Source organism: Prunus dulcis, chromosome 1, assembly GCF_902201215.1.
Source record: "Prunus dulcis chromosome 1, ALMONDv2, whole genome shotgun sequence".
NCBI lineage: Eukaryota > Viridiplantae > Streptophyta > Magnoliopsida > Rosales > Rosaceae > Prunus > Prunus dulcis.
This window is the reverse complement of record NC_047650.1, coordinates 37,473,908-37,499,576: the sequence shown is the minus strand read 5'-3', so window position 1 is coordinate 37,499,576 and position 25,669 is coordinate 37,473,908. Positions and strand designations below refer to the sequence as shown.

The window sequence follows — 25,669 nt, the reverse complement described above, 5'->3', positions numbered from 1 at the left end:
TTGCATAGTATAATCTCATTTAATTTGTTTCTTTTTTTATTATCAATTAATGTACAATTTCCTTGTCAAAAAATATTGTAACAGTTTCCTTATATGATAATATTGTTTAGTTCCCTTGGTGACAAAAAAGAGGATAACATCGTCAAACTAGCACAAGACTAAATTAAGCATTTAATAAATTATATGGTAAAAAGCATTCTTTACCCTAAAGAAATTAAAGGGATGTGCATTATAAAAAGAGAAGAAGTCCCTTTTTTTCTCCATTTATTCATTTTTTATTATTCTTATTATTCTTATTATTCTTATTTTGTTGGAATAGGGTGGTTTTACGACAATCATATTAGGCTTTCAAACCCTGTTGCTCGACTTTTAGCTTTTGCCACTTAAAAGATAACTATGCAGATCCATTTCAAGATTGGCTTCATAAAACAGGTTAGTTTTTTTGCTCTAGGGGTTCTTGCAATGCATTATTTATTCACAACCCTCATCTTCCTTTCATTGATTTATTTCCCACGTATGTGCAAAGAATTAGGGTTCGGAACTTAAACCAGCACAAGCAATTTATAATGCTCATGAGATATGGGCATGACACTATATGAACTCAAAACCGAATGCCAAGCAGGTCACCTGGGATCGTAATTTTTTTTATCATACATAGGAGAACAACATCACCATTAAACCACACAGATAATCTCAGAGGATACTTGAACCAAAGACTATATATACAATTATCAATCAGCAGACTGCATATGACAGTAAGAACTCCATAAAAAGAAAGTTATACAGGCTTCCAAACAGTAAGCACCTCTTGAAACATTTCCATCATCAAGTCTCTGTCTGCATGCCTGAAAAAGTCGTTTACTTCGTCTCTAACATCGTATATTTTGCCAAAATCAAACAAGTACATCAAGCATCCTTTCTTCAGCATATTCAGCTGGTACAACCAGGCCTCATGCAGTCTCGCAAGGACATTTGTGGAGTTAATATCTTCCAGAAGGCTTTCCTCACAGGCATCTTTTAGGTCTGCAATGTCATATTTGCTCGCCGCACCTAGAAGTGCTAACCGGTGCTTCCAGAAATTCTCTTGTTTAATGGTTCCATACAGGTAACTGAGAAGAGCCATACAAGATTCCAGGGACATGTCTTTTATGTGGATTGTGGAGGACTCTTTTTCCTTAAGGTCGTGATTGAACATGCTTTGGAACACAGGAGAAGTTGCAGAAAGAATTGCTTTGTGAGCTCTTAAAGTGCCATCAGCAGTGTTGATAGTGACATCAGCATGGATGCCCTCATCAAGCATGCGAGAGAGGCATCGGAGAGTGCTTTGGGTTGATACCGATTGCATCAATCCATCAGCAGGCCATACAGGACTAGCTTCCCCACCCTGATTTAATCAGAGAATTGTAAGAAATCAAGTCCTCCAGATATCACTACTTGTTACTTAATTGATGATAAAGCAAGCTGAAGAGTTGTAAATTATAACTTTTCATCATTTAATGAAGCTTTTGTGGCCCACGGTCCACCAGTGAGAGAGATAATCAACAATAATTTAAATCCATCTGTAATACCAAAAATTCATAAACCACATATACCCACACGTATCAAACTACCACAAAAATAACTACGTAATGAAACTAACACAAAGATAACTATGTAATGGAACTCACATTTAAAGGGCATATCTTCAAGTCGAGAAACTCAACATCAATGATGAAGCGACCCAGGAAGGTGGAATCAACAGGCCAGACAAAGTCTTCACTTGTGCGAAGCAATCTTTCATGAACTGTAACAAGAAGCAAAGCAGCATTACAGGAACATAATTATTGCTTAGTGCATTCTATTTAAAAAGAAAAAGAAATGGCTATCATATTATAGATTTCCAAAATAAATATATGTAAGTTCAATATTTCTGATGGAGGTGGGATATTCCAAAGTGCCCATGGGCAAGGAAACACATAAGTTTGTTGCCTTAATTTTGAATCCCTATTTCCACAGAACAGATCCATGAGTTGGATGTATTACATCAAAGCACATTAACCAATTGTAGCATAAGTCATACACAGAAGCATATTCTTTTTAATTGTAGCTGATGATCAGAAAAGGGGTGAAATGTCCAGGTTATTAATGGTCCTCTCTACATTGCATCACAGCCTTTTTATTTCAAAATATTAGTTACATATTAATTTAGTGTTTTAAATAAGTATCAAGACGGTATCATATTTTGATAAACATACTGAAACACAGCTATATGCTATGTTTGAGATATGTCAAGATCACTTACCAGTTCTGCCTCAAAATATCATCCAAGAATCCATACACGTGAATTTAGTAGAGAAGCGGAAGATGAATTGAGAGCCCAGTAAATGAGATAAAACCAGATTTCAGATAACCTCTAGGATGGCAAATCCATGTGAAAGTTTTCACGATGAGTGTTTAAGGACATAAATAAACAGCACAAGAGACATTTGGATGTGTTTTTTAATAAAAGAAAAAAGGGCATGGCACCAAGCTTCTGTCTTTTTGGCTAAACAACCTGACAGAACAGCTGTCGTATATCAAAGCAGAGGTAGAAATTAAATTAACAGATACAGAGGAAGAAGGTAATGAAAATCCCAAACTTCACTATCCGATGCCTGGAATCATATGATGTAAGGACAGATTCCTTCAAACAAAATCTTATACATTGTAGGACTCGTACCAAACCAGGACACAAATTAAACAAAACAACTCAACTGCCTTCAGATATAGTACCCTGACTTATGTACTACTTCCAATCACTATCTTCAGTTATTACCGACTTATGAACATTTTCTATCATTCATATACTAACTTCCAAACATCACGGAAACTACATCAAACCCATATGAACAAAAATCACTAAACTTTCAAGAGCAAAATTAACAATGGAAGACATTGATATATAAGATTCAGCCTACCAGTTAGCCCCTCAATCTAAAGAGAAACAGACTTTTAGCATTCCAAGTTGCATGTTATACAACTTTGAGCTGATAGGCACCAGACCAACTATGCATATCCAATTCTAACCACATTTCTAAAAGTGATGCATTCAAACAATCATCCCCAACAATCATAATCATAGCAAAAAATTTGAACTTGAAGTAAAAATAAGAGAGAGACATACCAGGAGAGATGTAGGGTCTGCGGCCAGGGCCGGAACTAGAGACTCTAAGAACAAAGCGAGCAAGAGGAGGCTGTTCTTTGGACACCCGTGATGGCTCAGGAAACAAACGAATGTAGAGGTACCGATTCTTCTCTATAGAAAAATGCCTGATAACCCAATTAAAAACACTCAATTTCAGAACCCATATCAACAAAGAAAACAAAGAAAAAGGACAGTTGGGTAAAAATGGGTGTTGTGGGAAGGGAAGTACCAATTCCAAATTCCGAGCTTGAAAGGATCAGACTTTTTGTAAGAGCAAGGCCCGAAATTCTCGATTCTCCATTGGGCCAGTCTTGAGATCGTCTCTACTTTTGAATCGGCCATTGTTGTGAGCTTTCTCACTCTCTGTGACTTATTCTGGCTGACTTGGTCTTTGCTTTCCTGACAAACTTTTTTAAGGCAATGCCAAGTACGTGGCTTGATCAAATTTCAAGTCAAACTTTACCAACTTCCACTGGTACCCAGCAATATTGTTTCTTTAATTCTTCGAAGAAAAAAACACCATTTGTTTTGCAAATGTTTTCCTTTTCTGGCAGATTTTTTTCTTTTATCTGATTTCTCAGAAGATTTTTACAGGATTATTTGTGATATGCAAAGAATTGGAGCATTTTTGCTCACTATTTTAATTCAGTGTGTATTATTACCACTATTTTTATGACTTAACACATGTTCATATTTGTAATCATAGTTAACTCTTTGATTTTAAATTTTTAAGTGTTTAAGAAAACAATGGAGCTACGTAGGACACAGAATTAAAGCAACGAGGGCATATTGACCCAGTTGTAAAGTCATGAGGTAAGCTGAGATTTTCCGTAAAATCCAGAAGACAAATTAATAAATAAGTCTTTTAAGAATGATGTTTGGGTTTTATACAAGGGAGCCGGTCTTCCCACTCCCCTAACACTCCTTTTTGTTTTTTAATACTTTTTAAACAATTTTGTTCTTTTTGTTCTCTCTTTCCTATTATACCCTACTCTACATGAATTTCATTTTTACTTCACTTTTTATTATTATTTTTTTATATACTTAATTTTTCAACTTACAATTCATTTTCAATTTTATTTTTTTTTATAAATAATATAAAAGTGAAGAAAATTCAAAGTCAAAGTTTCAACAAACCCATAATAAACAGTTTCGCTGTTACAGTTTTTTGAGCAAGAGACAATTTTATTGTACGAAAACATTAAAATCCACCTTAGCGTCCTTCTTAAAACCTTTTTTTTACTGGGCCATTACAAAATACACCACAGGAAACTACGCTGAGATGATTTATTATCATTAAAAGCATATCAGAAGGGTAATTTTGAATGTGTTTTTATTTTTTTTATTTTAATGTAATATTGGATATGGCATGAGTACTTTATGCTTGATTGCTTGATTTTTTACACCAATTTTTTTTTTCCCAATAAACCAGTCATCATATCTTCTTCACTGATCATAGACAAAATATCAATTTTCGGTTATTATCAATACCATTACCTTGACATTACAAATTTTGAATTTTCAGCAATCTCATCCATATCAAAGATAATTTTCAGTAAAAAGAAATAATATAAAAGTGAAGTAAAAAGAAATTAATAGGGCAAGGGTAAAATAGGAAAGAGAAAAAAAATATTTATTAAAAAGTAATAAAAAAATAAAAGAGAGTGTAAATGAAGAAAAGATGAATAGGAAAATCAACTCCTTTATATAAACCCAACAGTTTCCTCCTTGCAGAGGAGTACTTACCCGTGGAAAAACAGAGTATTCCCCAGTGCTCTAGTTTTACTCTTTTGATCAATTCTAAGTCTAGTCTTGAGAGTACAAATATATAATTGACTCGCCAAAGTCTTAAATTGAAGTGCTTCAATTTAGAATTATCGATTTTTAAATCCTAGGAGATGGATACATGTACAAAACTGCATGCACAAGAGCATGGGTCAAATTTGTCTTTAGAACATTGCAATTCTTGCAAGCCTCTATCGTTAAAGTGGTCAATATTTCTATTTGTGTTTATTGATTTACCTTAATTTCAAATAAATTTGTTATTGTATTTTGATTATTACAATTTTGTTGAGAGTTATTATTGTCTTTAAATTCATATTTTCTATTGTTATTCCAACATCCGAAAGTTTCACAATATACACTTCATGGACTCAATGTGGCTCCTGTCAAGGCTTCAGGGTAGTCTAATCAGACAAACATTTCCCCCAATACACCTGAATCAAGATTAAATCAAATAAACATGATGACTTTCAAAAGAGTGCTCAATAAAAACTTACTCCCTCTCTATCAAAGCAAGTCCACTACCAAACGTTAGTGTTTAATGAGTACGACCGAAAAAAAAGAAAAGCATCTAGTAAGACATATTAATTCCTTCATCAATGTAACAGCAAAATTATAAGTACAATAGATTCTTATGTGCAAAGAAGTAGGGTTTGGAACTTAAACCAACACAAGCAATTTATAATGCTCATGAGATATGGGGCATGACATACTATATGAACTCGAAACCGAATGCCAAACAGGTCACCTGGGATCGTAATTTTTTTATCATACATAGGAGAACAACATCACCATTAAACCACACAGATGATCTCAGAGGATACTTGAACCAAAGACTATATATACAATTATCAATCAGCAGACTGCAAATGACAGTAAGAACTCCATAAAAAGAAAGTTATAAAGGCTTCCAAACAGTAAGCACCTCTTGAAACATTTCCATCATCAAGTCTCTGTCTGCATGCCTGAAAAAGTCGTTTACTTCGTCTCTAACATCGTATATTTTGCCAAAATCAAACAAGTACGTCAAGCATCCTTTCTTCAGCATATTCAGCTGGTACAACCAGGCCTCTTGCAATCTCGCAAGGACATTTGTGGAGTTAATATCTTCCAGAAGGCTTTCCTCACAGGCATCTTTTAGGTCTGCAATGTCATATTTGTTCGCCGCACCTAGAAGTGCCAACCGGTGCTTCCAGAAATTCTCTTGTTTAATGGTTCCATACAGGTAACTGAGAAGAGCCATACAAGATTCCAGGGACATGTCTTTTATGTGGATTGTGGAGGACTCTTTTTCCTTAAGGTCGTGATTGAACATGCTTTGGAACACAGGAGAAGTTGCAGAAAGAATTGCTTTGTGAGCTCTTAAAGTGCCTTCAGCAGTGTTGATAGTGACATCAGCATGGATGCCCTCATCAAGCATGCGAGAGAGGCATCGGAGAGTGCTTTGGGTTGATACGGATTGCATCAATCCATCGGCAGGCCATACAGGACTCGCCTCCCCACCCTGAGACCACTCTTAGAGGATGTAAGGACACATGGTTGCACTAAAATATAATTGTAAGAAATCAAGTCCTCAAGATATCACTACTTGTTACTTAATTCAAGATAAAGCAAAAAGAAAATAAAATCATTGAGTTGTAAATTATAACTTTTCACCATTTAATGAAGTTTTTGTGGCCCACAGTCCACTAGTGAGAGAGATAATCAGCAATAATTAAAATCCTTCTGTTCTAATACCAAAAATTCATAAAACACGCATACCCATACCCATATGTAAGTACCAGAAAGAATACTATGCAATGAAACTAACACAAAAAACACTATGTAATGGAACTCACATTTAAAGGGCATATCTTCAAGTCAAGAAACTCAACATCAATGATGAAGCGACCAAGGAAGGTGGAATCAACAGGCCAGACAAAGTCGTCACTTGTGCGAAGCAGTCTTTCATGAACTGTAACAAGAAGCAGAGAAGCATTACAGGAACAGAATTACTGCTCAGTGCATTCTCCTTAAAAAGAAAAAGAAATGGCTATCATATTGGAGACTTCCAAAACAAATATATGTAAGTTCAATATTTCCCATATGAACAAAAATCACCAAACTTTCAAGAGCAAAATGAACAATGGAAGACATTGATGATATATATTCAGCCTACCAGTTAGCCCATCAATCGGAAAAGAAACAAACTTTAGCATTTCAAGTTGCATGTTATACAACTTTGAGCTGATGGGCACCAGACCAACTACGCATATTATACAACTTTGAACAATTTTAACCACATTTCTAAAAGTGATGCATTCAAACAACCATTGCCAACAATTATAAACCATAGCAAAAAGTTTGAACTTGAAGTAAAAATCAAAGAAAGACATACCAGGAGAGATGTAGGGTCTGCGGCCAGGGCCGGAACTGGAGACTCTAAGAACAAAGCGAGCAAGAGGAGGCTGTTCTTTGGACACACGAGATGGCTCTGGAAACAAACGAATGTAGAGGTACCGATTCTTCTCTATAGAAAAATGCCTGATAACCCAACAAAAAACACTCAATTTCAGAACCCGTATCAGCAAAGAAAACAAAGAAATCAAAGAAAAAGGAGAGTTGGGCAAAAATGGTTTTTGTGGGAAGGAAGTACCAATTCCAAATTCCGAGCTTGAAAGGATCGGACCTTTTGTAAGAGCAAGGCCCGAAATTCTCGATTCTCCATTGGGCAAGTCTTGAGATCGTCTCTACTTTTGAATCGGCCATTGTTTTGAGCTTTCTTTCTGACCAGCCTTTGAAGTTTTTGATGAAGCTCTTCTCTTACTCTCTGTGACTCCTGGCTGACTTGGTCTTTTGCTTTGTTGAGTGGTGGGTTGATTTGTTTACCTTAGACCTTCCTCACAAAGTTTTGTAGACAAAACTTTTTTTACGGCAATGCCAAGTGCGTGGCGTGATCAATTTCAAGTCAAACTACACCATTTGTTTTATAAATTCCTTTTCTGGCATTTTTTTTTTCTTTTATCTGATTCCTCAGAAGATTTTTACAGGATTATTTGCGGACATGATCATGGTGGCAAAGGTAGTAGTATGTTACTTCTTTGGGGACTCTTTTGTTGAAAGTAACCTTTTCTTTTCTTTTCTTTTCTTTTTTGGATTTGTTGTGTACTTTGCATTATCAACCTTGTTGTGTAAGTAAAGGTGTTCACCAACCAAACAGGGAGCCCATAATGAAGAGTTTAAAGTGAGGAGGCTATTTGAAGAGGTCAATCTCACCCAGTGGCGGAGCCAGGATTTCATATTATAGGGGGTCCTTCACAAAAAATTTAAAAATAATTCGAATAGGAGTCCTCAAGCGCTAAATAGGTTAATAAGTTAATAATATCATTTCATACTAATTAATAATTTATCCATCTATTACAATCATAATTGTCCTGAATTTCATATTTTAACATGGTTGAATATTAATCTCATCATCTACACTATTAAAGACTCAAAATTTAACAATTTATACTTCAACAGAGAGAAGAAATACAAAAAATGTTCATAAATCCCAATATTAAGATACCCTACTTAGACATGTAAAAATATGAGAAAATAAAAAAATTGAGAGAGAGCCTGGGCCCACCCTGGTCCTTAGTTGGCTCTGCCACTGATCTTACCATCAACAAATGTAAAGAAATTATGGGACTTAAATATTTTAATGGTAGAATTGGCCTTATAAAATAGTCTTTTTCACTTTAAACTTCTCATTATGGCCTCCGTCTACCCCAACTAAAATAAAACTGGAGAAAAGAGTGGGACATGACTAATAAAGAAGAAAGCAACAAAAGAAAGGCCCAAAAAACTTTATAAACAAAGCCTCATTTTAATCATAAAGAAAAAGTTTAATCAGGGATGGTGCTTGGTGATATAGTTTTGAACGGGAGATGGTGAGAGATAATTTGTGTATAAAGTTGTGGTGGTGGGGAGAGAGCTTTTAACACAAGGAAACCAACGTGGCCAGTTTTATTTTCTTCCATTCGCAGTCAATTGGGTTTAAGCTGGGATTGGACTGGACTAAAATTGTCCAATTCTACCTCTTTATCCACGGCCCTATCCACAAACCATAGGCCCACGAACTTCTACTAGACCTGAGTGAGAGGCGGGTAAGTGCAAATAATTTTATTTTCACTTTTTTTTTTTACAAACAACTATTTACAAATTACTTTTACAACGAGTCAATACATAACATAACATCAATAACAAAATTACACTACTATAATAAGAGTTAGCCACGATTAAGTATAGAACTCATTTCAAATATATATTATGATCGTCAACCATAACAGTTGAACATAAAACTTCATTCAATAAAATCGAGATAAATACAACTAGATTTTTTAAATCAAGAAATATCATTAGATTAAAAGTTAATTGGTTCCCTTTTTTTTTTTTTTTTTGGTTGCTCCTTTTCCAACTAATTGGTTCCACTTTAGTTGTTAAAAAAAGTTTTTTTTTTTAAAAGGAAATTGTAGAGAATTTAAATAAATCAGCTGTGATTTATTTTCTCCCAATAAAGTTAAATAAATCAACTAACGTTTAAATCTTTTTTTTTTTTTTTTTCCGGATCGTGCGATTAAAATGTTAGTTGAAAACGTGCCCAAAAAAAAAAAAAAAAATTTGACCGCAAGCCGTGAGCCACTCTAAATCAAAATCAACCGTCCTCTTCCGATTCAACTATCTCTCTCCTCGCTCTCTCTCATAAAAATCCAGAAGCCACAGAATTTCATACATTAAACAACAATAGAGCTTTATCTTCTTCATCCAAACCCCAGATTCGCGCACACAACCAATCCCCGCAACCAAACCCACACAGACATGGCTTCTTCTACCTTCAGCGGCGACGAAACCGCTCCTTTCTTCGGCTTCCTCGGAGCCGCCGCAGCTCTCGTCTTCTCCTGTAACTCCAATTTCTCAAACCCTTTCAATTTCAATTTTATTTTCGCAAAGATTCGATCTTTCTGATTCAAATGATTGCGATTGCACAGGCATGGGTGCGGCTTACGGCACAGCAAAGAGTGGGGTGGGTGTGGCCTCCATGGGAGTGATGCGGCCTGAGCTGGTGATGAAATCGATCGTGCCGGTGGTTATGGCTGGAGTGCTTGGGATCTATGGGCTCATCATAGCGGTTATTATTAGCACCGGGATTAACCCAAAGGCCAAATCTTATTACCTCTTTGATGGGTACGCGCACTTGTCCTCTGGCCTTGCTTGTGGTCTAGCCGGACTCTCCGCCGGAATGGCCATTGGGATCGTCGGTGACGCCGGTGTCCGGTAACCCTTTTACTCTTAGCTCTTGATTGCTTGTGGTTTCGTAGTTTTAACTGAGTTTGCTTTGTTGATCTTTTAGTCGTGATCATATATGCTTGTGTAATAAGATGTCGTTTTTATTGGACCAGTGAATTAGTTCCCTATTGATTAGCATTGAATGGAAGAAATTAATGTTCGAAAGTGCCAACAGCAGTTTCAAATTACAAAACCGTTTTTTTTTTCCAGCATTTGGATGATGAAATAAACAAAATATTTGGACTGCTAGATGAATACCCAGGAAGCACTTGGGTTTACAATAAAAGTTTTCTACGAAAAGCACTATTAACAGAGATGCATTACCTTACAAGAAGGGGTGGATCTCTTATATGCCAATAGTTTGTCAAAGTTGGTGGTTCTTTGTATGTCTAATGTGGAATTCCGAGATGCTTTACTTATGTAGAAATGCATTTCCTATTGGGTATTGGGTTTATGCTTCAATACAACTTGGCTTTTATGTTCGGTTCCAAGGAAATAGGTGAAGCTAGTTTGGGCTAAATATGAGTATTACCTTTGCGTTTTAATTTTGTGTGCATAAGTGTAAGACTGTCTGGTTAAAGGGTGTTCATCTTTTAAAAACTAGATGTGTTTTCTATATGATTCCAAACTTTGAGTTATAATCGTAATGCATCAAAAGACTCAAAACAATAACAAGGACAGCAGCACATGCCGAAACTACAATAGGTTGAGCAGCTTTAGCCTGTTTGTTTTCTTGACAATTTTCTTGTTTTCAATAAAATGCTTGTTTAGATCTGTGTTTTCATAAGCCGGTTCCTTTCTAGTTAAGTTGATTTTACAGTTAGATCGTAGCTTCTTCTTTTTTTCCCTCTTCTCATGACATTTATTGTAGCTTTATTACTACTGTCTTTTTGCTCTGTAACACATGTCAAGCAGGATGATATTTTCTCCATATTTTGTTTTGGATTATTTTCAGGGCTAATGCACAGCAGCCAAAGCTCTTCGTTGGTATGATTCTTATCCTTATCTTCGCCGAAGCTCTTGCCTTGTATGGCCTCATTGTGGGGATCATCCTCTCATCCCGATCAGGGCAATCTCGCGCAGATTAAGGAAGTCAAGTTTGTTGCTCCTCTAGATTATTTGAAGAGGATATTTTTATTATGCCTTTACAATGGTGTTGTCTCTATATAGCTTGGTTAATTTTAGTTAGAGTTATATTATTTGAGCTGCACGATGCCTGTAGTTATGAAGAAACAATTGTTTTGAATGTCAGTTTTCTCATGCTCCAAAATAAGGACAGATTAGTTAATGAAAACTTCACCTTGTTGAAGAGGATTGGTGTTTTTAAGATTTGTTGTGTTGTGAGTGGCTAATTGAGGTGAGAAGCTGTGCCTGTGTGTTTCTAAACGTTAGTTATTTGCGTAAAGATCTGAGTAGCAATGCTCTGATGAAGTTGAATGCTGTTTTGTAATTTAAGCAATACCCGCCAAGACCAACCGTCATTTTATCAAAAAAGCTTATGAGACTCAATAACATGAAGTTGGATCTCACTTTGTCTTATTACTGTCGGATGTTGTGATGTTCTTGGTCGTGATCAATCCTGCTCTACGACCGCACTAGTTTTGTGTACATCAGATGCATTGGACCCGGCACCCGGCACCCGGCACCCGGCACCTGACACCCTATATGAATACTTGGTAGACTCACCAGAATAAATTCGGGTCACACATATAGTCTATAGATATAGATCGATCTTCTGAGTGTCGAATGCAGTGTATTCCCTCTCCCAGTGTCTAAAAAATTCATCTTGATATCTCATCTCACTCCACCAAACAAATATGAACCCTTCTAGAAAGGCTTAAGCTCAGTAATGATTTTTTTAAAATAATTATAAAAAAAACTATTATAGTTTTCCTTGTAAAAGGGCCTTTCATTCACAGTTTGGTGTGTATTCTTTAATAATTATATTAATGGTATATTTACTTATTTAGAATGAGGAAAGAAGTTAAAGATGGGGAAATCATAAATGGGAAGGGAAGGAATTGTATGGAATCAATCAACTACTCACCCTAATTGATCTAAATTTAAATTGATCTAATTTCTGAGTTTTTCGATATTAAATTACAAATGTGGAACTTACATATATGAAGCAAGAAGTTTGTAGCTTAGATCATTTACTTTGCACCCGAAGTCCTTGTTTTGATTCCATCATCTCTAATATCCGCTTGTATAAATAAAAGGAAAAAAAAAATATATATATATATATATATATATATTGATTTATCATGTTCAAACTGCGTGCCCACCATATGGAGAGTTGAGGCTTTGGGGTATTTGGTAAGACCAGAGAACAGAGATATAGAGACGACACGCAGAAAGGGGGATTTGAAAAGATGGCAACACCAGCAGCTTCGTCCGCGGCAGAAGCTCCAAAGATTGTGTGGAACGAAGCCAAGCGAAGGTTCGAATCGGAGGACCAGAAGGCGTACATAGAGTATGTGCTCAGGGAAAATGGAAAAGTGATGGACTTGGTGCACACCTTCGTCCCATCTTCCAAGAGAGGCTTGGGCTTGGCTTCCCATCTCTGCGTCGCGGCCTTCAACCACGCCAAGTCCAATTCCATCTCTGTCATCCCCACCTGCTCTTACGTCTCTGTCAGTAAACTACCTTCTCTCTCTCTCTCTCTCTCTCTCTCTCTCTCTCTCTCTCTCGGTTTCTCTCAAAATTTGATCTTTATGGATTAACTTTGATTTTTATTTTTTTTGGGTTTTCTAATCTGATTCATTTCTGGGTCCTAGTGGTGATTTTTGGCCCTGTTTGTTTCTATTCACTAAGACTTTTTTCTCCAGAACTGGAAATGGTTTGTTTCTGCCTTTTGTGTGTGCGTGCATGTTGTAATTTGCCTCATTGGCCTATGAGACTGTTTTTATCTATTGTTCATTTTGATGATTAATTCATAGGGAAAACAAATGTTTTTGTGGAGACTGTTGAAAAAGTACTCTCTGGTTTTGGGTCTTCCTCTCTTTTGTTTTCTATTCTGGGTTGACATAATTTCTTTGTTTTCTTTTTTCTGTGTTGGCAGGACACTTTTCTCCCGCGGAACCCTTCCTGGAATTCTGTTTTGTACTCAGGACCAGGAGAGATGAAGTCTAGTATATGATTTACTGCAGTTATAGTTTAATGGGATTTAGTAAAATGCTTGTAAGCCTGTAGCTGGGTGTTCTATTTCAACTGGAAAAAAGTTTATTTGCTTTACTAATACGATATCATTTACAAATAAATATGCACCGTTGATGTTATGGTTAACGCTGATGTGAATACATAGCAACCGTTGAAACTAAATTGGAAAATATTACAGCATGATTGGAAAGTGATAAAAGTTCCAATGGGGTGGTCGTATGAGAAATCAAGTAAAATGTAGCATTGGGAAATAATACACTTTATTCCTCAAATCCAACATGCCAACAGATTACAACTCATATTGAACATAACTTTATGTTTTGATACATAAAATTCCGGCAAACGAGAGGATACCAGAAGCAAAAACAAAGGCGCAGACCAATAATAACATTGTGAAAAGAATTCAAGTGTTTCTTCTGACTATACAATGTATTTACAATGAAGATCATCTTTGAGGTATCAGCCAGGTACGAAATAATCCATCTTCTCCACCGGCAGATTCAGAAACGATGTCTCTACCTACATCACAACAAAAGCAAACACCAAACATTTCACAACAAAAGTAAGAAAACACGACAACATATGATGGGTGAACATTTCTTTGCTTTCAGCAGGGGATTAATGAAAACTCGTCCTGGCCACAAAGGGATTTGGTTGCAGAAAGTAGAGTGAAAAAGAAGAAACACACATACCTCCTCAAATGGAACAAAGACAAAGGGTGTTAGACCCCTCTTGTGTGAGACAGCCGGCACATCTGGGTTGTGAGTCTCGTCATCCTGCCACCCTTCAACCACCCCAAGGATGTCCTCATCAGGCCCACAAACCTCATTATCGTTCACACCACTTGTAACAAGTGAGAGTAAATCCATCCTATTGTTTGCCCCTGCTGTTGTTCCTCTTAACCTATATGAGAAACAGAAAAGCAGAAGATGAAAAAAAACTTACGAATTAGAAACTAAGCAAAAAAACACATGACAGTCTCTCCACACCATTTGAACGCATTATCCAGGGCGCAAACATATCCCATTTTAAGAAACAGAATCTAATGGAAGTTTTCTAATATGACAAACATGCCTCTGTTAGCTCAATTTCTTCAAAACTCATATTTTAGCAGTGTGACTATCACATTCTAACATGAGGAACCAATGGTTGCATGTGCCCATAGTCAATCTTTAATCACAGCACTTAACTACACAGTGTAACTATTACACCTTAAAAAAAACCCATTAAAAATACCACCTTCAGCCTATTACATAAAATGTAAGAGAGATGATAAACATGATAATAGCTTAAAGTCAATGAAGGATCTACAAGCTATTGAAATACCTTAGGCGGATTCTCAACACAGTAGGGCGCATGCCTGGATACAAAACTGCAGCTTCAACCTACAAGGGAAGAGTAAAGAAAAATACTTGAGATGCAAACTAAACAATGTAGAATAGTAGTAGAATATGTGTGCTTATAAGTAGAAAATCAATAACTGGTGAAACTAAATTTTAGGTAAGACAATCAACCAAAACTTGCAGGGTAGTTAAACGGATGCAAAGAAACATAGCCTGACCTTATCATCTGAGAATGTGTAATGGCCACTGAAAACAGAGTCTGCCTTGGCTGAACGGAAATTCATGAATTTTGCTACATCCTTGAGTTTTTGAGATGAATTCTGACAGTGCAAAAAACGAGAGAAAATAGTAACAATCAAATACAGAAAATTATCGTTAATATACTTAAATTTATTATGAAAAACTACAGAAATTCCAACCTTGTACAGAAATCGGCCAGAAGGAAAAAATCTCATGTACCGGTAATAGCACACCTGCAAAAGCAGGAAAAAAAAGAAGGGATGATTGCCAACTGCTGAGAATAATTACATAAAAGACTAGCTTTGCAACTACTTTTTGTTTGACTATACAATTTCCCAGTTTCAGCTAATGCTAAAACTCGTTGAGGCAGCTAAAATCACAAGTCACAACTAGGTTGCAAGTACCAGGATGGCAAATATGCATCCACAATGAGAATCGTTTTCAAGGACCTAGGATCAAGTCATGCATTTACCAGGGAGTGGCGGTTTGGGGTATTTGGGATGGGAAAGGGAAAATACCCCATTTAACTCTGTAGCTTGGTAGGTCACTTGGCCTCCAATAGACCTAAACAAGAGAAATAAAGTAGTAATGTCCAAAACTTAATTGACTCCATGTAAAACAAGACATTGAGCAAGCATCTGGGGTGTTGAGTCCACTTAGCTGGATTTACAGATTTGCCAAGTGTAACTGAGATCTAAAACAAGGAGTACATGCAAATTGTAAAATACTAATCTCAGACCTGCGAAGGTAAATCATTACCATTCACCTCTTGATTTCTATTTCAAGAAATGTAAAGAATAACTTGTTCAAATTATGTACATGCACAAGGAAGTAACTTTGTCCACTTCACTGGCAGAACAATATGCACGCCAGATTGCACATACATCACAAGTACAGTGTACTAGTTCCTCAAGTCACATACAGCTATATCTGAGTTTTGGTACTCCTAAAGCTCACATTTTAGGGGAAATTCAGAATTGGCTTCTTCACAATCTATTTTCTTAAATCTGACAAGATCTTTTTGCCTTGCTAATGCTTAAAAAATTGTATGCCTAGTGAAGCTTAGACTCGGACAATACTTCTAATGACTGACAGTGACACCACCTAGAAGCTCCTCTACCCCGACAAAACCAAAAAAATATCCCAAAATCCCAGAGGTATTAGTTATATACCAAAACATACCAAGTGAACTGGGTTAGTGATCTTCCATTCTGCAATTCCAGTACGAATATAGGTATTCCTGCTCACATACAGACCTGAGATGTGAAAAACAAATAAATCTTATTGAGAGTATTTTCACATTGGAAAAATATCATCAATGTGTATAGGGTCTACAATCTAGATATAGACTGCTGAGATTTTAACGAAAGGAAAAAGGGAGGGGAAACAAATCCATCTTATTCTTACCATCAGTGCGAATCCTTGGTCTTAGAAGCCACATTTTTCTCCATGAAGTGTCGTACTTTGCTTGTAGAATCTTATAGTTTTCAACCACTCCAGAGAGCTTAAGAAGAGATGCCCCAGTTTTAAATCCAATACTTACATACAGTAACATTTAAACTGGATCAAACTTTAAAGCCAACACCATTATACCTGCCAAGCCTTTAAGCATGCAATGCGCCAAAAAACAGGGTTACGAATAGTGTATCTCCATTTGCGACAAACACAAGCTGCCCTTCCCAAGTCATATGGACTCATTCGTGCAAAAACCTGCATATGAATATTCTAATCTTTAACCAAAGACCTGCACTTCCCAAAAGTATTTGTATATTCTAATTTATTTGCATATAACCAAAATATGGAATGCAACATGGTTCTCAATCTCCTATTCCAGTTGTCTGTCCCAAAATGATCCAGAATCCATGAACCATCAATTCTTAAGCACTCTTAATATTTCATGCTCTGGTACCAGGAATGAATACTTCCAAAGTAGAAGAAAGTAATTATAAAACCTATAGTTTGAGAAAAAAATAACTTGAAACATTTATTAGTCATATCCCTTGTTCTACATTTTTCTCAAAAACCAAACAGAAGGTAATGGATGAAGAATGCAAAGGAATATTGTAATCTCATCATCGCTAACAATGTCTTTGTGTTAAAGACTTGACCAAAGTTTTAACTAGCTATTTCAACACAGTTATTACCTCATAGAGCAGCTCATCCGGCAACGTACGGTGCAACAGGGCTGGATCAACATGTACTTTTCTACTCGTACTTCCAACTGGTGCAACAGGTCTCACATTGATTCCATAAAGATCTGGAACAGAAAACCAGGGAACAATAAGATATCATAGACAATCTACCTGACACACACGCATACACAACACAAGTACATCAATAACTAAATTTATAACTGACACGCACACATGTACAACACAAGTACATGTATGTGTGTGCTCAGGGCAGCATAATTTGGAAGTGGCATGAAAGAAACATGAAATAAACAAACATACCAAGCCACGGCCTCTTAGTTATATAGTACTGAACGGTGTTCAACCGCAAAGCCGATTCAAGTTCAGCTGGAACTTTGAAAGCAAAATCTGCAAGACATTACTTGGTCGGTCAAAGCAAATTTTTAAACTTATCTGTCGAATTCAATTTTCTGAAAAACTAACCAAAATTGAACTCCAAAAACTCGCAATTCCATTTGTTTTCCAAATTCACAACAACCAAATTAGTGGTGAATGAATTCCAACTCCAATTCGTTTTAAACATTTCTAAGAACGCAGACCACAATGCATATTCGACTAATAAACACTACCCAGAACTTGAAACCTCATAATTTATGCAATAAGTCCCAAAATTCAATATCGAATCGTAATTTTCCGCACAATTATACAAAAAGTATATCATTTGCAAAAAACGGCGCGAAAATTCGACCGTTGACGAGTCCAATAGAAGATCACAAAATTGAAGCTTTAAGAAGTGAATTAGATACCTGAAGCCATGAGAATGAAGGTTGGTTCTTTCCTCCGGGCAAAAATGAAGCCTTTGCTGCCGATTTTCTCGGGAAAATGGGGGAAAAAGAGGAACGACAGAGGACGAAAATGGAGCCAGAGACTTAGGTGATATACGACCGTTTTTTTTTAACCGACTTTAAAAAAATTTGACCCATCAACCACTGGGCCCAGCTTCGGCCCAATTTTCATTTGCGGATATGAACCTTTCCCAAGTTCTGGGTGATGTTCATTCCAACTTCTAAAACCCGTAGGAATTGTACTAAAACCTGTGGTAATAATTCATTTGTTTTGAATTTTAATACACAAAAGAATGGATGTTTCATTCTCATCTATACTTTCAATTCATGGAGACAGAAAAATGAAGAGCGCATTATTGGCACTCTGAAATAGTCCGTCAGTTATTGGCACTCCAAAATAGTCCGTCAGTAATTATTTAGTCTCTAGCTAGGGGCACCTTTCCCTTGTTGAAAGAGATTAAAAGTCCAAATAGCATCGACGAGAGTTGTTGAAGAAAAATATAGCATTTTTTTGCAAGAGACTTATAACTCAAGTGGTTAAGACTGATTATCCATGCACCTGAACATAAATAAAAAATAAAAAAATTGGAAAGTAATAGCTCAAATAGTTGAAAGCATTTACCTGCTCAAAGAAAACAATCATAGCATTCGCAAACCAAACAATGAAAAGAGATGAAAACAAGAGATACAACCAACTGTCCACAATTAAGTTCCACTCCATTCACAAAATAGAAAGCCTAACAGCTGTTTAGGCTTGACGTTCAGTGAACTCAGCCTGCATCTAACCACTACATTGGCAATGGCACAAGAGGAGGGCTCTTTATGCTTCTCAAACCCCTGCCATTTCTTGCACTACCGATGCAGCTAGACACAAGTTGATCAGATCATTGTGATGGCCACCTATTATTAGAAAACATACAGCTTCTTCGACGTAAAACCAAGGACAAAGAGCATCAGGTGACTACAAATTTCTTTTAGGGATTTGCGTTTTTGTGGAACTCCATAATCCAGCTGTTGTAAGCATTGCAAATGACTTCACATCCAGAGAATCCAGATTTTACTGCTAAGTCCTCGTATTCATGTTTGGTCCTCTCTTTCCCTCCAGGGTTTACTGTTAGCATGAGTAAGTCCTGCTCGCAGACAATGTTAGATGTAACGCTACTGTCAGGAATGTCGGGAAGAATTGATTCCACAATGATAACTTTTCCAGAGCTGGGGAGAGCTTTGCAGCAGTTCTTGAGAAGTGTCAAGCAATGCTCATCACTCCAATCATGAAGTATCCACTGCAAGTTTCATCAACAAAGTCAACACAACAATCGAGATAAAAAAACTTGAAGTTTTATGAGGCCAAATTATATCCATTTGGGGCTAAATGAGACTAAAACAACAGCCTACAGCCTACACCAGAGAAAAAAGGAATTTCATCTACAGCTTCTTCCTAAGTATATATCATTGGGGAGAATATTAGTGGTCACATTCATGGCCATAGACTCTAGTTCTTGTTGGGTTTCTCAATGTGTAATCTAAATCAGCACATAATTATCATTTTGATGATGATCACTCAGGACTTCACTCAAAAGTAGCGAGTTCAAACACAACAGAAAATTGAAGTGCAATGTAAAGACAACATGAAGAAGATCGTTATATGCCCAGTGCACTTAAATATGCAAATGAATACAGTGATTTTGGAAATTTTCTGTCAACTAAGTGACGGATAATAGCAAGAACACAGAGGCCTTACCTTCATGAATATAGCATCTCCTTGTGGAACACTTACAAACATATCTCCCCCAACATGCTCCACACCTGGACAATGACAAACCTCTCATTAAGTTTTTATACGAGCAGCACGAAATTAATAAGAAACATAGGTTGCAGTTAAGCATCGATGCGTAATCAAATGATGTAGAACACTGCCAACACACGTTCCAATACCAAGAAATAATTCAGTACCTGGATAAGAAGGAGCATCAGCTAAAACGTGTGGCAAATCAAAATTAATGCCCTTAATGTGGGGGTACTTGGTGGTGATCAAATTGAGAGTGACACCAATTCCACCCCCCACATCGACCAACACATTGAGGCCTTCAAACCCTTTATAAACATCAAATATCTTCTTCAAGATTAAGGTAGTGTGGTTTGACATGGCCTGGTTGAATACCCGATTGAACCTCTCATCTGTTTCTGGATACTCAAAGGCTGTCATTCCATAAGCCCTGTTAAATGGAATTCCGCCTTCTAATACAGCATCATTGAAGTGGCACCTGGAAGTCACAAATAATCGGTATGCCAAAGTACCCACATAAAAACACAAATTTTATCAAACACACATCTAACTTTAAGTGTTAGCATTACTTGATTCTAAACAACAAATTCATGGTCGAAAACAGTGAATCTAGTTACATTCCAGACCATAGAACATACCCAGCACAACAGCAACATCAAACACAAAACATTCTAGTAAAATACGAAGCCAGTAGCTACCCAACAAAAAAATTAATCAACCCACTAAGCAAAATTCACAGCACTCCCAAATCCCAACCAACCCAAAAGCCAAATTGAAAACATAACCACCTCTCGATGAAGACCTTATCATGGTGCAGCAGAAACAAAGGAACATAAAACATTCCCAACACAACAGCAACATCAAACACAAAACATTCAAGTTTATATTGAAAATTAGTAGCTACCCAAAAACCCCAACAACAAAATTAATCAACACACTAAGAAAAACTAATAACAAGACCCCAAAATCCCAACAAACCCAAAAGCCTACTTGAAACATACCAGCTCTCCATGAAGACCTTATCATGATGCAGCAGAAGCAAAGGCCCAACAGACCCAACTCCATCATGCTGATCCTTGACAAGAAACTTGCATAGAGCTCCAGCACCATACAGCCTCTCCACCTTCCCATCTTGGCCGGTTCGAACCGAGCATTTGAGAATAGAATGGCTTGTCAAAAGCCTCAGCATCCGGTCCAGCAGAACCGGGGCGTCTGGGTTCTTTGTGGGAAGGCTAGCCGCAATCTCAGAAGGTGAGAGGAACTTGCCATTCCCTGCAGCGGAGATGATGTCTATGATGTTGAGTTCAATGGCTGACTTTAGAACCATTGGTAGGATCACCACATTGGCTAATCTTATAGCCAACTTGCCCACTTCTTCCTCTTCCTTTTCTTCTTCTTGTTGCTGAGACATTGGGTTTGCGTTGGTTTTCTCAGAGATTCTGCTGCTCATTTTTGGAAGCTGATGATTGATATCTCACTGACTCGCTCTGTTTCAAGTCCTGGAGACTAGTACTCTGACCAAAACAAGTGCTATATACTATCTGGTTGTTTGCAACACGTGTTATTCTTTCTAAGATTTTTTTTTATTTTTAATATGATTTTTTTTTCCAAACAATTAACCAAAGTGTGAGCCAAAAAAGAAAAAAAAACAAATTCACCAAATTGTTAACCAAACCATCATCTCATTCTTTTGCTAAATTTTTTCTCCTCATTAACACAACTCTTTTTTAGGAGCTTCTCCGCTAAAGATTTTAAATTAATGAGACTTTTAATCTCAGGTATCCATTAGATATGTTAGTGAATTTAATATGCATTATACAGGAAATTAAATGACTAAAATTAGAAATCTTTAACTAATTTTAACATAAAATCCTTAATAGAGCATTTTTCCTTTTTTTTAATCCAACAATTATAAATTATGAGATAAAAATCTTATAAATTTTTTAGGGAGATTCACTATTATACCTAATATGGGGGCCCAAATTATAAAAATACCCTATATAAAAGGGACTTTAGAAACACACCCAAAGCCCATTTACAACATAACAAAAAAGCTTTTAACTTCTTATAAATTACAAAACTGCCATCAATTTCTTAAAACAAGCCCAACCCCAAAATCTCATAAAAATACCCAAAGCACTCAATAGGGCATCAAAGTAATTTAATAATCAATATGAAATTTAATAAGGCTAGCTATCATTTTTTGGGTTTTTTTTGGGTTTGTTTATAGGAATTCAATTGTGTATGGTTTATTTATAATATTAGTGCTAGAAATGGGTATATCACTAAATATCTCAATTTTTTATGATGAACTAAAGACGGAGTGTCACTATATACTGAATGATTATTAGCAAGAATGACACGTGTACTCTTATTTTTCTTTGCGTTAATGAAGTTGAATTTTCTAGTTAAAAAAGGATCTTGAATTGCTCATATATTGATTGATGATTAAATAAAAACTCAGACATACTTTTAACAAAATAGAACTAAATGCAGGCTAAGAAACAATAAGTGGTTCATGCCATTCTTTTTCTCTTTAAACAACTATGCAACTATGCCTTTCTTTCTAACAACTCCCTCGTTCTTTTGCTAACCAAATACCACGTTCTCTATAAACAATGAACCAAAGTCCCATTTCTTGCCAACCAAATACATAAGCACCCACTTTCTCTATGCACAATTATGAATAGATATAGGCTGACAAAAAGGATATTTTTTTCGTGTTCATAAAACTTGCACTCAATCTTGCTAACCAAACCTCATACACACACGTTTTTCACTCACCAACCATTCAACTCCCTCCCCTCCCCAAATGCAAGAAGTTGCATTGAACACATGATTCTTCTTGGAAGTCACAAACACCGTTCCACTTGCTTCCCCAATTTCTGGGTCGCCTTTTTCTTCTCTCTTCTCAGAATGCCTCTCTCAGGTCAGGCCTTAAAGAGAAGCAAATTTAAAAAAAAATTAAACATCCCATTTTGGGTTGATACAAAGCCCAATTAAAACCCATACGAACTTGACAAGCTACGTAAGTCAAAGTTTTCTTTAGGCCTTAAGAATTTTGTGCCAACTGACCCAATGCGTTGCTGTGATGCACGGTAACTTCCAAGACTCTTATTATCACACGCACCTAGTACACAACTTCTTCATCGGAACCACTATTTATCCTTTTTTTAATCTCACTTGCATAAATATTTTCCGAGCATTAGACATTAAACAGTGGACCTTTTTTTATGGTCACTAGGTTCGAGTCTTGTATTTTGCCCTTAAGTAGTAATGAACTCGAGCTTTAAGCTTTGAGGCCCAATAATGGTTGTCTTATTAGTGCCTAAGGGTCCATTTGATAACTATTTTATTTTCATTTTTTGTTTTCATGTTTTGTGCTAGAATATAAAGGAAAATGAGAGTGAGGATGGGAGGGAGAAGTAACAAAAGTAAAAACAAAAACTTGAAAGTGAAAACAATTTCAAATAGATTTCAGTTTTTAATTTTAGTTTTCACTTTTATTACTCATCCCCTCTCAATTTCATCTTTACTCTTGTTCTCACTTCAATTCTTCATCTTTTCACTATACACTCTAACACAAAAATTAGCACTAAAAACTAAAATTGAAATAGTTATCAAACGAACTTAAGTTTCTTCAAATAATTTTTCATGTAAAACTCCTTTAAACGTAGTGTCTTGCCATTGAGAAAAAAAAAAAGAAGTGGTTTACCTTTGTGTTCAGACTCGAAAAATAAAAATATTCTTTATGCGTGAGTAGAGTACATAGACCTCATTTTCTATTTTTGCTCAAGACTTCGAGCGAAGAATTTTGTATGTAACGGAATGTAGACTTCCTTTTTTGGTCTTTCGTTCTTCACACGTAGGAGTGAGGAGAGATAAAAGAGGAGAGAGAGAGATATACAACCTAATTTTTCTCCCTAAAATGGACCGATAACTAATGTGTCGTTTATAAAGAGGGTAGAGATATGCATCCGTTGTATTCGGCTTTATCTTTGTACGGTTGTCTCCCAATGTGAGAGAGGTGCTTTTGCATGACGTGACCTTAGCAGAAGAAAATTTATCAAACGTTTTTGAAATGTGCTAGCTTGCTAGGGCCACTAGCCATTAATTAGGTCTTTCACCTCCAGATTCGTTTGAATATTTATTGCGTGGAAGAAGGGATTATGAACAGTATTAACCATATGTTAGAAAATGAACACGAAAACGAAATCTCAAAGTCGGTGGCAAATAAGGTAGTGACAGCATGAACTGTGTGAGAGGGATCCTCGTCACACCGTTTCCAGAATTGAAAAATGTCTGCAACACACAATTTCCACACGTAGTTGAAGCTCTTATACATATAATTCCATGCGAAGCATCTATGAAAAGAGAGTTTTTACATAGTCACCTAATTTTATTAAATTGGGTCTTAAAAAGACTGATATATCATATATTTAAAAGTAATATTCTGTGTCATGGACTTACGAGTAATATTCCGTGTCGATTGATATATCAACAATTGGGTTGTTATTAGAGGTTTGTTTTTTTCTCCTTAACTTCGTTAACATAATTATTGTTCTCTTTAAAAATTGTTCTTAATTACATATGGATGCTTTTACACGGCACCTCTTTTTTGTTGCATGTTGAAAATTCAAATATTTCTTGTATGAGGAACTCTATTTGTATGCGTGTTTTAGTCATTTTGTAACTTCGAAAGCCACTTTTGTTTATTCTTTATCAACCACGCTATAGATGTTTATATGAAAACAACTTCCGACAATGACTCTTGTTGTAACATAAATCTTGTGCTAGAATGTCTAATCAGTTGAAAGGAGCTCTTGGCCTTACCCTCCTGCAGGCTGCAGCAATGGAAATTCGTCACATTTGTGTTCTTAAAGATGTTAGGCTGGTAGCATCCATGGAGTAATTGCTTCCTCATGCAAAGTTTTGAGTTTGAGTCCTCCTAATATTCGTGTAGTGTATGTGAGTTTAGTATATTATCACCCGTCTCAATAGTAAAGGTTTTCCACACAAAAAATGTAGGTAGGGCTCTTTCATATAACTAGTTTTGATGTGTTCAAAAGGGTAGCTTTTAAGTTCTAGTGTAAATGTACTACCGTCATGTAGTATTATTAATTCACGTATAAGAACACAGATGAATAATTTTACACTTTAAAATATAATACTAATAAAATATACGTATATTAACATATAAGTAAATTAATAACACTACATAACAATGTTACAATCAACCTAAAAAAATTAAATATATATATTAGACCACGACGTGTGTGTATATATATTTTCCATGCCAAAACAAATGGCGGGAAAGAGGGCTTCAATCACTTTCAAGCCAACCATGCAAAGTTGTGAAAGTAGATGGAACAGAGAAGAGAGGAGGAAGCAAAATCAAATTGCAACTTGGTATCAAGTCTTTGTAATTAGTCGATCGTGTTTTAAAACCCTATTCTCGTATGCAATATTTTATTTTGTGGTCTTCAATTTGATTTGTGTGGCGTGTGCCATGAAATGTGCTGCTATTGTTGGTTAGCTTTCTCAAGTCCTATCAAGTAACTGTCACGACAAGTTCTTTTCCCATGCCTTTATCAAAACACTGCCACCACCACTTTATATAATCATACAATAATTTAGAGAGGAACAGCCGCCGTCCTTATTCATGTGTTGACTACATGCTATACAACTATATATGTACATGGTCTATCAATTTCAATAGTTTCTTTTCATTTCTTTTCTTTTTGGTTTGAAGATTTCAATTCATTTTAGGAACCACCCAATCCCTTAATTCAAGGATATGAGCGCAACATGTGAGGTCTCTTAAGTTTTCGTTGTGAGACAACTCTTTATGATGTGGGACAACCAATTCACATCCTCTCTTAATTTTATGAGGTTAGACAACATTTCGTTTC

General features: G+C 36.2%; 6 protein-coding genes across 6 annotated transcripts; 2 read left to right on the top strand and 4 right to left on the bottom strand.

Moving 5' to 3' along the window:
* Nucleotides 1–596: 596 nt before the first annotated feature.
* Nucleotides 597–3,668, bottom strand: LOC117616465 (BTB/POZ domain-containing protein At1g21780-like). Its single transcript, XM_034345793.1, has 4 exons — nt 3,393–3,668; nt 3,143–3,288; nt 1,668–1,783; nt 597–1,384 (listed from the first exon to the last, which is right to left on the bottom strand). The coding sequence occupies exons 1-4, from the start codon at nt 3,503–3,505 to the stop codon at nt 779–781; spliced, it is 981 nt and encodes a 326-aa protein (XP_034201684.1). The 5' UTR covers nt 3,506–3,668; the 3' UTR covers nt 597–778.
* Nucleotides 3,669–5,517: 1,849 nt separating this feature from the next.
* Nucleotides 5,518–7,985, bottom strand: LOC117638144 (BTB/POZ domain-containing protein At1g21780-like). Its single transcript, XM_034373255.1, has 4 exons — nt 7,581–7,985; nt 7,323–7,468; nt 6,784–6,899; nt 5,518–6,449 (listed from the first exon to the last, which is right to left on the bottom strand). Exons 1-4 carry the CDS (start codon nt 7,691–7,693, stop codon nt 5,844–5,846), a joined length of 981 nt encoding a protein of 326 aa, XP_034229146.1. The 5' UTR covers nt 7,694–7,985; the 3' UTR covers nt 5,518–5,843.
* Nucleotides 7,986–9,612: 1,627 nt separating this feature from the next.
* On the top strand, nt 9,613–11,579 carry LOC117621361 (V-type proton ATPase 16 kDa proteolipid subunit). The gene is made up of 3 exons (XM_034351796.1): nt 9,613–9,866; nt 9,955–10,240; nt 11,208–11,579. Exons 1-3 carry the CDS (start codon nt 9,785–9,787, stop codon nt 11,338–11,340), a joined length of 501 nt encoding a protein of 166 aa, XP_034207687.1. The 5' UTR covers nt 9,613–9,784; the 3' UTR covers nt 11,341–11,579.
* A 554-nt stretch (nt 11,580–12,133) lies between these two features.
* On the top strand, nt 12,134–13,537 carry LOC117621371 (acetyltransferase At1g77540). The gene is made up of 2 exons (XM_034351808.1): nt 12,134–12,885; nt 13,314–13,537. The coding sequence occupies exons 1-2, from the start codon at nt 12,625–12,627 to the stop codon at nt 13,389–13,391; spliced, it is 339 nt and encodes a 112-aa protein (XP_034207699.1). The 5' UTR covers nt 12,134–12,624; the 3' UTR covers nt 13,392–13,537.
* Nucleotides 13,538–13,647: 110 nt separating this feature from the next.
* Nucleotides 13,648–18,115, bottom strand: LOC117621354 (F-box protein 7). The gene is made up of 11 exons (XM_034351783.1): nt 17,933–18,115; nt 17,448–17,534; nt 17,139–17,251; nt 16,588–16,704; nt 16,402–16,498; nt 16,177–16,250; nt 15,174–15,227; nt 14,973–15,074; nt 14,738–14,796; nt 14,104–14,314; nt 13,648–13,930 (listed from the first exon to the last, which is right to left on the bottom strand). Exons 1-11 carry the CDS (start codon nt 17,940–17,942, stop codon nt 13,871–13,873), a joined length of 984 nt encoding a protein of 327 aa, XP_034207674.1. The 5' UTR covers nt 17,943–18,115; the 3' UTR covers nt 13,648–13,870.
* A 441-nt stretch (nt 18,116–18,556) lies between these two features.
* On the bottom strand, nt 18,557–21,285 carry LOC117615943 (caffeic acid 3-O-methyltransferase-like). The gene is made up of 4 exons (XM_034345124.1): nt 20,759–21,285; nt 19,925–20,235; nt 19,713–19,777; nt 18,557–19,254 (listed from the first exon to the last, which is right to left on the bottom strand). The coding sequence occupies exons 1-4, from the start codon at nt 21,205–21,207 to the stop codon at nt 18,946–18,948; spliced, it is 1,134 nt and encodes a 377-aa protein (XP_034201015.1). The 5' UTR covers nt 21,208–21,285; the 3' UTR covers nt 18,557–18,945.
* Between the last annotated feature and the right edge of the window lie 4,384 nt (nt 21,286–25,669).

Bases quoted from the DNA above. Each gene is read 5' to 3' on its own strand.
- LOC117638144 (XM_034373255.1), bottom strand. From the start codon at position 7,693: ATGGCCGATTCAAAAGTAGAGACGATCTCAAGACTTGCCCAATGGAGA. The intron at 6,900-7,322 runs GTATGTCTTTCT...TTCTTGTTACAG, and splicing joins CAGACCCTACATCTCTCCTG to TTCATGAAAGACTGCTTCGC. The intron at 6,450-6,783 runs GTGAGTTCCATT...GAGTGGTCTCAG, and splicing joins TGAAGATATGCCCTTTAAAT to GGTGGGGAGGCGAGTCCTGT.
- LOC117621371 (XM_034351808.1), top strand. From the start codon at position 12,625: ATGGCAACACCAGCAGCTTCGTCCGCGGCAGAAGCTCCAAAGATTGTG. The intron at 12,886-13,313 runs GTCAGTAAACTA...CTGTGTTGGCAG, and splicing joins CCACCTGCTCTTACGTCTCT to GACACTTTTCTCCCGCGGAA.
- LOC117615943 (XM_034345124.1), bottom strand. From the start codon at position 21,207: ATGAGCAGCAGAATCTCTGAGAAAACCAACGCAAACCCAATGTCTCAG. The intron at 20,236-20,758 runs GTATGTTTCAAG...TGTGACTTCCAG, and splicing joins AAGGTCTTCATGGAGAGCTG to GTGCCACTTCAATGATGCTG. The intron at 19,778-19,924 runs GTACTGAATTAT...GTCATTGTCCAG, and splicing joins TGATGCTCCTTCTTATCCAG to GTGTGGAGCATGTTGGGGGA.
- LOC117621354 (XM_034351783.1), bottom strand. The intron at 16,499-16,587 runs GTATAATGGTGT...TCTCTTCTTAAG, and splicing joins CATGCTTAAAGGCTTGGCAG to CTCTCTGGAGTGGTTGAAAA. The intron at 16,251-16,401 runs GTAAGAATAAGA...TTCACATCTCAG, and splicing joins ACCAAGGATTCGCACTGATG to GTCTGTATGTGAGCAGGAAT.
- LOC117621361 (XM_034351796.1), top strand. From the start codon at position 9,785: ATGGCTTCTTCTACCTTCAGCGGCGACGAAACCGCTCCTTTCTTCGGC. The intron at 9,867-9,954 runs GTAACTCCAATT...GCGATTGCACAG, and splicing joins CGCAGCTCTCGTCTTCTCCT to GCATGGGTGCGGCTTACGGC. The intron at 10,241-11,207 runs GTAACCCTTTTA...GATTATTTTCAG, and splicing joins GTCGGTGACGCCGGTGTCCG to GGCTAATGCACAGCAGCCAA.
- LOC117616465 (XM_034345793.1), bottom strand. From the start codon at position 3,505: ATGGCCGATTCAAAAGTAGAGACGATCTCAAGACTGGCCCAATGGAGA. The intron at 3,289-3,392 runs GTACTTCCCTTC...TTGGGTTATCAG, and splicing joins AAGCTCGGAATTTGGAATTG to GCATTTTTCTATAGAGAAGA. The intron at 1,784-3,142 runs GTATGTCTCTCT...TTCTTGTTACAG, and splicing joins CAGACCCTACATCTCTCCTG to TTCATGAAAGATTGCTTCGC.